General features: G+C 41.1%; 1 protein-coding gene across 1 annotated transcript; it reads left to right on the top strand.

Moving 5' to 3' along the window:
- The first annotated feature begins 596 nt into the window (after positions 1 to 596).
- On the top strand, positions 597 to 6,406 carry LOC133644848 (zinc finger protein 239-like). The gene is made up of 2 exons (XM_062039593.1): positions 597 to 875; positions 4,366 to 6,406. The coding sequence occupies exons 1-2, from the start codon at positions 698 to 700 to the stop codon at positions 5,340 to 5,342; spliced, it is 1,155 nt and encodes a 384-aa protein (XP_061895577.1). The 5' UTR covers positions 597 to 697; the 3' UTR covers positions 5,343 to 6,406.
- The last annotated feature ends 5,071 nt before the right edge of the window (positions 6,407 to 11,477 follow it).

The raw sequence follows: 11,477 nt of genomic DNA, 5'->3' as shown, positions 1-11,477 counted from the left end.
TGTTGCAGCCCTAATATATATATATATATATCTGTGATGAGGTGGCGACTTGTCCAGGGTGTACCCCGCCTTCCGCCCGATTGTAGCTGAGATAGGCTCCAGCGCCCCCGCGACGAATAAGCGGTAGAAAATCGATGGATGGATGTATATATATATATATATATATATGTATATATATGTATATATGTATATATATATATATATATATATATATATATATATATATATATATATATATATATATATATATATATATATATATATATATATATATATATATATATATATATGTGTGTGTGTGTGTGTGCACAAGTTCCGTAAATAATCAAAATTTGAAGCACAGCATCATAGTTTTCACAGCTTTTTGGTTGTTAGAGGTGGAGAGCTTTTTAAAGTGGAGTTCTAATTCTTTTTTTAAAGGCACAAAAAAACAGGTCGGGTATTGAGAAACTTACATTTATGAATATATGAATATAACATTTAGCCAATAGTATAATGAGGTTGCAAAGGTAAAATCCCTTTTCAAATTTGGACACCAGAACCGCCATTAAACCAAAAAAAAGGAGGAAGAAGAAGAAGAAGCCATAAAACCACAGAAGAAGAAAATGCGGCGCATGCGCGAACACATCGGATGACACAGACGTTAGCATTTAGCATTAGTGAAGCTCGTCGGTGTGCTCGCTACTAGACATCAAACATGTTGAAAGAGTTGGTGAAAGAACGACTAATGGCGGCAGCCGATGAAATATTCGCGCTGTTTGAAAGCACGATAACGTCGTACGAGGAGGAACTTTGTCGAACGAGAGAGGAGAAGGAGCGACATCGACAACAACTGGAAGCTGCTCGCAAAACTCAAATTGTGCTACACGTTGAAGGTATTTTCACACTTTCATCATCCTCATACTTCGTCTTTTACACGACGTTATGTCGCTGATTACTACCGACAATAACGTCTAACTTTACGCCGAGTGCGTCTTCGAACCTCCGTGTGGACATCGCTGTGTGGCGTGGGCTTTTGTCCCCCGCGCGTGGTTTTCTTCGGGCACTCCAGTTTCTTCCCACGTTCCAAAAATATTCATGTTACCTCCATTGCAGACTGCAAATTGTCCACATGTATGAATGTCAGTGTGAAGGTGTTAGAACATCCACTTGCGTGATAGCATCAAAGCAAGACGAAAGAGAACCATTTTTCGACTACGCATGCGCCTCCTGGTACCCCAGTACCTCCAAAACCCTCAAATCTAAACTCCAAACATCCCAAGTCAACTTTATTTATATAGCACGTTTTCAACAACTTTTAAATTGAACCAAAGTGCTTTACAGGTTAAAAAAAGCATAGAGCAAAAAACAAAACCAAACAAAGAACATAAACAATGAATGAGCTGAACAAGATAGTGCAAAAGCAATACGGTGAAAGGGGTCGAATAAAAAGTAAAAATATGCAGAATTAAAATAATAATAATAAAAGTGCGACAAATTGAAAAATAAAACTAAAGCGAAGGGGTGGGGTGGGGGGGGACTAGAAATGGTGGCTTAGTGGGCGGACTCAGCTCACTCAGGTCAAAGGCCAGCGAGAAGAGGTAGGTCTTAAGAAGGGTCTTGAAGACCCCCAGGCTCTGGGCTGACCTAATGTGGAGGGGAAGGCTGTTCCAGAGCTTAGGGGCGGCAACGGAAAAGGCTCTGGATCTGGGGACCGACAACAGCAGTTGGTCAGCTGACCTTAGGGCTCTAGACGAGGTATGACGATGCAGAAGCTCGGTCAGGTATTGTGGGGCAGAACCATTTAGGGATTTAAAAACAATTAAAAGTAATCCAGAACAAGCTAGTCAGATTACTTCTAGACCTCCACCCCAGATCACACCTCACTCCTACCCACTTCTCCAAAGCGGGCTGGCTCAGGGTGGAGGACAGAGTAAAACAACTTGCACTGAGCCTAGTCTATAAAATCCGCTACACCTCCCTGATAGCGAAGTACATGTCAAACTACTTCCAGAACGTAAATGACCGCCATAACCACAACACCAGGGGGAGCTCCACAAACCACGTTAAACCCAGATTCCGATCTAACAAAGGTCTTAACTCATTCTCCTTCTATGCCACATCAATATGGAATGCACTCCCAATATGTGTAAAAGAAAGGGCATCTCTATTCTCCTTCAAAACCGCACTAAAAGAACACCTCCAGGCAACTTCAACCCTAGACTAACACCTTCCCCCCACCACATCCCACCTCCCCGGATTGTAAATAATCAAATGTATATACTTGTTCTTATGCTTTCTGATCTCTCTCTCCGTGTCCACTACTTGCTGTACATATCCTACCAAGTCAGTCCTACACTGTTTCACTGTCCATTTCTCTGATGATGCAATTGTTGATGACCGAAGTGCTGATATCAACCAAACTTAACCCCCCCCGCCCCAACCCCCTCCACATCCCACACCCCGGATTGTAAATAATGTAAATAATTCAATGTATATACTCTGATGATTAACTTGTGTGATGACTGTATTATGCTGATAGTATATATTTGTACCATGAATCAATTTAAGTGGACCCCGACTTAAACAAGTTGAAAAACGTATTGGGGTGTCACCATTTAGTGGTCAATTGTACGGAATATGTACTGTACTGTGCAATCTACTAATAAAAGTCTCAATCAATCAATCAGTCCTCTGAGTTGGATTTGGGGAAAACATAACTAGGGTGTTATGTTGGTATTCTTCACAATGAAGTCACTGTAAAACTAACCACACTAAAGAAAGTACATTATGTGTACACATGAAGTGCACATACATGTATAATATAGTTTGGAATAAACTGAAAAAAAGCAATACAATTATGCAGGATGAAGGTTGAGCTAGCTTAATGCTACAATGGACTAGCTCGTAGACAAGATGACTCAAATTAGCATGGCCAATTGCAGGCATTTACACTGTATATAAACAATCCTTCTGTTGAACATGATAATGTGATTGCGCCTTTACTTGTTGTATTGTACGCTTTTATTTTTGGAGCGATGTGCACCAGAAAGTGACTACCAATAAATGTGTGTGTGTGTTTGTGTGTGTGTGTGTGTGATAATGGCGGAGTGTCCATGCTGCCATTAATACGTGTTCCTATTGATTGATTGATTGATTGAGACTTTTATTAGTAGATTGCACAGTACAGTATATATTCCGTACAATTGACCACTGAATGGTAATGGTAAATGGGTCGTACTTGTATAGCGCTTTTCTACCTTTTTAAGGAACTCGAAGCGCTTTGACACTATTTTCCACATTCACCCATTCACACATTCACACACTGATGGCGGGAGCTGCCATGCACGGCGCTAACCAGGCCCATCAGGAGCAAATTAACTAAATCGTAACACCCCAATAAGTTTTTCAACTTGTTTAAGTCGGGGTCCACGTTAATCAATTCATGGTACAAATATATACTATCAGCATAATACAGTCATCACACAAGTTAATCATCAGAGTATATACATTGAATTATTTACATTATTTACAATCCGGGGGGTGGGATGTGGAGAGGGTTGGGGCGGGGGGGTTAGGTTGGGTTGCTATCAGCATATTTAAGTTATCAACAATAATATAATCTGAGAAATGGACATTGTAACAGTGTAGGTCTCACTTCCTAGGACGTGTACAGCGAGCAGTGAACATAGTGAGCTCAGAAAGCATAAAAACAAGTATTTGATTATTTACATTTGATTATTTACAATCCAGGGAGGTGGGATGTGGTGGGGGGAAGGTGTTAGTCTAGGGTTGTAGTTGCCTGGAGGTGTTCTTTAGTGCGGTTTTGAAGCAGTGTAGAGATGCCCTTTATTTTACACCTGTTGGGAGTGCATTCCATATTGATGTGGCATGGAAGGAGAATGAGTTAAGACCTTTGTTAGATCGGAATCTGGGTTTAACGTGGTTAGTGGAGCTCCCCCAGGTGTTGTTGTTATGGCGGTCATTTACGTTATGGAAGTAGTTTGATATGTACTTCGGTATCAGGGAGGTGTAGCGGATTTTATAGACTAGGCTCAGTGCAAGTTGTTTTACTCTGTCCTCCACCCTGAGCCAGCCCACTTTGGAGAAGTGGGAAGGAGGGAGGTGGGATCTGGGGTGGAGGTCTAGAAGTAACCTGACTAGCTTGTTCTGGGATGTTTGGAGTCTAGATTTGAGGGTTTTGGAGGTGCTGTGGAGGATTGTTTACATATTTGGAAAACTGAATTGCAACATTCAGGGAGGGCAGAATAAAATATAGCTCGTATTACCTTTTACAATAAGTAACAATTGAAACTGCATTGAACAAAGAGAGCACAGTCTACAAAGTCTGACATGTGAGAGCTAAAGTGTATTTGTGTTCTATAGACGTCCGGCAGCTCCGTCACGAAGAATATCCCTTTACGCCACAGGACGGAAGCTCCACTTTGAAGCAGGAGTATCCACAGCCCCCCCACCTTAAAGACGGTATCAGTCAGTCAGGAGAAGAGTGTTTTCTAGGGCCGCAGGAGGCTGATCTCACCAACTTACCTCTGACTGGTTTCTCTGTGAAGACTGTAGACCATGAAGACAAACCTCAAATTGACAACCTCTTAGCTCCTCTATCAGATAGTGACGACATAACGTCACACTCTGCTGAGGATGAAAACGAGGACCACACCCAAGAACCTTTGAGCAGCGATACAGACTGTGAGGGTGATATGAGGACGCACACTGACAACCAACACCCTGAATGCTCTGAAACGAAAACATGTAAAAAAGATTTTACCTGCTCGTTTAGTGCTGAAATGTTTTGTAAAAAAAGTTATTATGATGAACACGCGAGAACACAAACGCAAGAAAAACCTTTCAAATGTTCAGTTTGTGGCAATACATTTTCTCTGAGGCACAACTTGAAACTACACATGAGAACACACACAGGAGAAAAACCTTATATTTGCTCATTTTGTTTTAAAACGTTTTCACAGAAATCCAATTTGACTGTACACATGAGAACACACACGCAAGAAAAACCTTTCAAATGCTCAGTTTGCTGCAATCGATTTTCTCAGAAGGCAACTTTGACTTTGCACATGAGAACACACACAGGAGAAAAACCTTTCAAATGTTCAATTTGCGGCGATACATTTTCTCAGAGGGGCAGCCTGAAACAACACATAAGAACGCACACGGGAGAAAAACCTTTCATCTGCCCATTTTGCTGTAAAACGTTTTCTCAGAAAGCCACTTTGACTGCACACATGAGAACACACACTGGTGAAAAACCTTTTCAATGTTCATTTTGTGGAGCTGCATTCACTCAGAGGGCCAACCTGATATTTCACATGAGAAAACACACAGGATAAAAACATTTCAGTTGTCCACTTTGTGATGAAGGTTATTCTGAAAAGCAAAGTTTGACAGCACACACGTCTGCACACAACAGAGAATAAATGTTTTCCTGTCCAGTTTGTGCTCTAATATAGTCAAATTGTAGAAGTGCAATGTCTTGCATGAAAATAGCAGTAGTAGAAGTAGTTATAGTTTTTTTTTTTACCTTAATATTCATTGGGATTTTCATATTATACATAGACTTGATGGGGAAAACTATATAGGTATCTCAACTAAAAAAAAAGTAGTTTAATTACATTTTGTTTATAATTGAGTAAATCATTAAAAAAAAAACTATTAACAATCATAGATAAACGTAACAAAACATGCTTGTGGGATCAATAATATTTTTCTTTCCACTAGTTTCTTATCATCTAAAAGGTAGTTCTTTACCAAATATAAGTATTGTGATTTTCTTCTAAATAAATTATCCACTTCAACCATCTTTTCTTGAACAGGTCTTCCATAGTATGTAGTATATGAGTCATGTTTGTGTTTGGATCATTTCAGTGTTGATTATCTCGCCTCGGTCTCTTGCCAACCCAGACAAACCTGGAAATAATCTTATCCCAGGCTGATAATAATTGTTTATTTCTGTCATTTATACGTCACTTAGATAGTGATGATCTGTTGTGTGTATGATACCAGATTCCCTCATGAGTTCCAGGTTAGTGTGCCACTAAGAACAGTAGCTACATTATTTTAGATCGACTCTGAAGCAAATAAACAATGTTGACTAACATGTTCAGACAGTCTGATTGGTGGAGGACAACCTGGATGGATTTTTCCCTCACATCAAAAGTGTGTTTGTTATTTTATCTCTCTTTATGAGGGCACCAACATGTGCTTCATCGGTTCATTCTTTATTTAAAGAGCATTTATTATGCTATGTCTTGCTGTTTCCTTATTAGCCATCTGGAAGACTCTCTGTTATTTCTGCCTGCCACTGATGTGTGTTTGTATGATGTCTTATACATTAAAATAATTTTGTTATATTAAAGGCCTACTGAAATGAATTTTTTTTATTTATTCCATTCTATGTGTCATACTTGATCATTTCGCGATATTGCCATATTTTTGCTGAAAGGATTTAGTAGAGAACATCGACGATAAAGTTCGCAACTTTTGGTCGCTGATAAAAAAAAAAGCCTTGCCTGTACCGGAAGTAGCGTGACGTCACAGGTTGAAAGGCTCCTCACATTTCCCCGTTGTTTACACCAGCAGCGAGAGCGATTCGGACCGAGAAAGCGACGATTACCCCATTAACTTGAGCCAGGATGAAAGATTCGTGGATGAGGAAAGTGAGAGTGAAGGACTAGAGTGCAGTGCAGGACGCATCTTTTTTCGCTCTGACCGTAACTTAGGTACAAGCTGGCTCATTGGATTCCACACTCTCTCCTTTTTCTATTGTGGATCACGGATTTGTATTTTAAACCACCTCGGATACTATATCCTCTTGAAAATGAGAGTCGAGAACGCGAAATGGACATTAACAGTGACTTTTATCTCCACGACAATACATCGGCGAAGCACTTTAGCTACGGAGCTAACGTGATAGCATCGTGCTTAAATGCAGATAGAAACAAAAGAAATAAACCCCTGACTGGAAGGATAGACAGAAAATCAACAATACTATTAAACCATGGACCTGTAACTACACGGTTAATGCTTTCCAGCCTGGCGAAGCTTAACAATGCTGTTGCTAACGACGCCATTAAAGCTAACTTAGCAACGGGACCTCATAGAGCTATGCTAAAAACATTAGCTATCCACCTACTCCAGCCAGCCCTCATCTGCTCATCAACACCCGTGCTCACCTGCGTTCCAGCGATCGACGGAGCGACGAAGGACTTCACCCGATCATCAATGCGGTCGGCGGCTAGCGTCGGATAGCGCGTCTGCTATCCAAGTCAAAGTCCTCCTGGTTGTGTTGCTGCAGCCAGCCGCTAATACACCGATCCCACCTACAACTTTCTTCTTTGCAGTCTTCATTGTTCATTAAACAAATTGCAAAAGATTCAACAACACAGATGTCCAGAATACTGTGGAATTTTGCGATGAAAACCGAGCTTTTTGTATTGGATACAATGTGTCCGAATACTTCCGTTTCAACGATTGACGTCACGCGCATACGTCATCATACATAATTGTTTTCAACCGGAAGTTTAGCGGGAAATTTAAAATTGCACTTCATAAGTTAACTCGGCCGTATTGGCATGTGTTGCAATGTTAAGATTTCATCATTGATATATAAACTATCAGACTGCGTGGTCGGTAGTAGTGGCTTTCAGTAGGCCTTTAAAGTAACAGTGAAACTCAATGTATTAATCACTGAATTGAGAACTGGGGGTGGGATTAAATAAATTATCTTCTTCCCACTCCCTTTCACTCCCTATTAAGAAGGTTAGAAAACTGCTCTTAACTGGTTCAAGTCCTAGCTCGATCACGGGACATACTTTAATGAAATTGGTAAGTGTGTCTCTGACCAAATGGCGATGAACTGTAGAGGGGCTCGATTCTGGGACCCCATATTGTTCAACCTGTACATGCTGACACTAGGTCAGCTAATACGCAGGTGAATGTCGACCTGTTGATTGACTTTGTCGCTGCATGGAACAGATCAGTGTGTGGATGCGAAACAAATTTCTTCAGCTAAACTCAGACACAACTGAAATTATGGCCCACAGACGCATATACAAACTATTATTAGTTACCTTGAGACCCTCTCACTGAAACCTAATAATCAGGTTAGAAATTTAGGGCTAACAATGGACTCAGACTTGAACTTTAACAGCCACATTAAGTCAATAAAATCTGCAGCTTTTTACCACCTAAAAACATTGACAAAATCAGAGGAATAATGTCTAAATCAGACCTAGAAAGACTAATCCATGCCTTTGTCTCCAGAGAGTTAGACTACTGTAATGGCCTTCTCACTGGGGTCTCTAAACCAGCAACTGCAGTACATTCAGAACGCTGCTCGAGTCCTGACTAGAACTAGGAAATATGACCATATTAGTCCAGTGCTTAGGTCACTGCACTGGCTTCCTGTTCCTCAGAGAATAGACATTAAAAACCGCTTTGCTTGTGTACGAGTCTTTTCACGGTCTTGTGCCAAAGCACATCTCTGACAAGTGAGAACCATATGAACCATCTCGAGCTCTGAGAACCTCAGGGCGTGGTCTTCTGCTGGTGCCCGGAGTCAAGACCAAACATTTTCTCCTGATGGAATCAATAAAAGCCTTATCCCTGCAGCTATAGCCGCCCTAAACAGCAGGCCTGGCCGACCTGTCTGACAAGCCTGTAAATGTGTTGGTCGTGTATGATGTCTTTTTGTTTGTTATGTGTAATGTCTATTGTTTAAATGTACGGCAGTGAAAATGAATTTCCCCAACGGGGACCAATAAATCTAAATCAAATCAAATCAAAGTACTATCTATCTATGCAGAGACTGCGTTCCAGTTTTATTGCTCCTAAAATCTGGAATATGTGAGACATTCCTCAACATTGGCAATTCTCAAAATCCAGGCTGAAAACACTTGTATTTACACCTTTTGATTGATTTTAATTAAATTTTGATGATTATTTTATATCTGCGATTTTGCTTTCTTGTCATTTTCTGTCAAGCACTTTGAATTGCCTTGTGGACAAATTGTGCTCTATAAATAAACTTACCTTGCTTTGCCTTTAAAACCTCCATCGAAGAAAAACAAGGCAGACTTGTTTTGCTTTACTGCCCAATTTACTCGCAGGAACTTACATTCCAAGAACTTCAGCTTGTCAGTCATTCCAAGAGCCTAAAAAAAGTCTACATGCTCTACAGTGTTTTCTATTCGGGTTCCATGACTCTGGAGTGCCCTACCGGCAATCTATATACTCTAGCTTTTAAGCAGTCTCCGTTTTAGACCAGTTGACCTGCCGCTTCTCTTTTTTGCCCCCCCTTTGATGCAATGAGAGGTTACGAGAAGGCCACAGATAATACCATTCTGGAGGACATGCTAGCTGTGTGGAACACTCATTTACGACCTAGACGAAGACCTCTGCTTGCCCCTAATGGACTGGACTCTCACATTATCATGAATAATTGGCAAAAACTGTACCCACAGACCAGTGATGTCATAGTGGTTTGTGCTGGCCTTTGAGGCGCCTGTGATTTAGGGCTATATAAATATATTTGATTGATTGGTTTATTGATGGACTGTGTGAATCTAGTACAGAGGTCTTTAACAGGGTGTCCTTGACCCCTTAGAGGTCCGTAGAGGTACTGCAGGGGTTTGTGAAATATCTGATTGATTGATTGATTGAAACTTTTATTAGTAGATTGCACAGTACAGTACATATTCCGTACAATTGACCACTAAATGGTAACACCCGAATAAGTTTTTCAACTTGGTCCACGTCAATCAGTTCATGGCAAAATTCTGGTTGATTCAACATTTAAAAATATATATATTTTCTTATTTCCTGTGCAAATGTCAATGTATTTAAGTACACATTAACTCTGATTCAACACAATCTAGTGTAGTTGCAGTGAATATGAACATATTTACCTTATATTCATGTTATCATTGAAGTTACCATGAATTGATTTACGTGGACCCCGACTTAAACAAGTTGAAAAATAGGTACTGTACTGTGCAATCTACTAATAAAAGTTTCAATCAATCAATCAAAAGCTAGCGATTAGTGCTTTAGTTGTAGCCCATAGTGATTAACGTACCAAGCTGCCAACGAGCAATTGGCGTACAAGACAACAAGTTGCAAGCTCGGGATTAGCGAGGTACATGCTAGCTAGCGATTAGTGCACTAGATGTAGCCTAAGGATTAGCAGCCCTAGCTACTAGCTAGCAATTAATGTACCAGTAGCAGGTAACAAATAGCATGCTGATTGTTAGCCACGATTAGTTTGCTCGTTGTCACCGAGGGAATAGCGGCCTCAGCTGCCAGATGGCCATTCGAGTGTTAGTTTCAAGCTAGCGATTAGCGGCCTTGTGTTAGATTCCGGTAATTGACGCACAAGTTCTTTTGCGAGTCAAAATCCAGCACTCCGTCAAAGGGGTCCTGTCCTCTCGGTGCAGACGGTCTTACCGGCTGCTCCACCGACGTAGTCTCTACTCAGCTGGATGGCGAGGCAATTCGCCTAGTTCTAACTACCCTGTGTTGGTTCAGCGTCTGTCCCGCTTCCCCTTGTGGTCTACTCGGCAGAGAAGCCTATCTCTTAAGACTGAGTCAAAAAATCTCCAAATCCCGTCTAATGAATCTTGGCTTTTGTTACTGACTAGGTTAGATTCGAGGGCTGGGAAAAGAAAAGCCCTTCAGGACATATTGTAAGTGGACTACATTTAGAGTGACCCTTCAGAGCTAGGTGTTGGACACACAGGAGTCCTAACTTTCTACGTCAAGGACGCAATGGTACGATAAGGAATAAAATCTTGATACTTTTTATAATGCTTTTTATTGCAGGCTCAATAGCGTAAGCATTGCACAGCGTCAATAAATCATTCAGGATAATAATGAAAAATTGTAAAAATGTAATAAATGGCTAATCAATGAGTATCTAATTCAGTTCAAATGGAAGTTCGGTTGGATCTTACTGTGCAAGGTTCTTCGGGGAAGATCCGAAAATGTCCGAAAAAGTGTCTCTGTAATTTAGAAGAAGCTGGATAGGTCACTGGGCCCGGTGATCACATCCAGGCTTCGGCTGCATCAGCAGAAGAGCGGGGCCAGCAGAAGTGGTGTCTTCCAAGAGCCGTGGCCCGGGCGGCCAACGCCCTTGTTCCTCTGGTAGATTCGAAAGTCAGTCCTCTGGTGCCACAATGCAGAAGTCGAATCCTGTTCCTCTTCTGCTTTTGCCGCAGGGGGAGATCAGATGGAGAAGAGTCTCTTGTTTGTCGAATCAAGTCCTTCTTGGAGAGTTGGAAAAGTTATTTTAGTCCAAGCAGGTCAAGAGTCCTCTCTGTAGTCCATCCGATGCCACGTAGAAGTACGAAATCCCGTATAATAGCGAATTCTGCATCCTTATATACACTTCGATCTGGGTTGATACATTTCTAAGCCAACCACAGCTCTCCACGCTCTTGGGTTACAATATATCACATAGTTCTCAACTT

Source organism: Entelurus aequoreus, linkage group LG28, assembly GCF_033978785.1.
Source record: "Entelurus aequoreus isolate RoL-2023_Sb linkage group LG28, RoL_Eaeq_v1.1, whole genome shotgun sequence".
Lineage (NCBI taxonomy): Eukaryota > Metazoa > Chordata > Actinopteri > Syngnathiformes > Syngnathidae > Entelurus > Entelurus aequoreus.
This window is presented reverse-complemented; position numbering and strand designations above follow the sequence as displayed.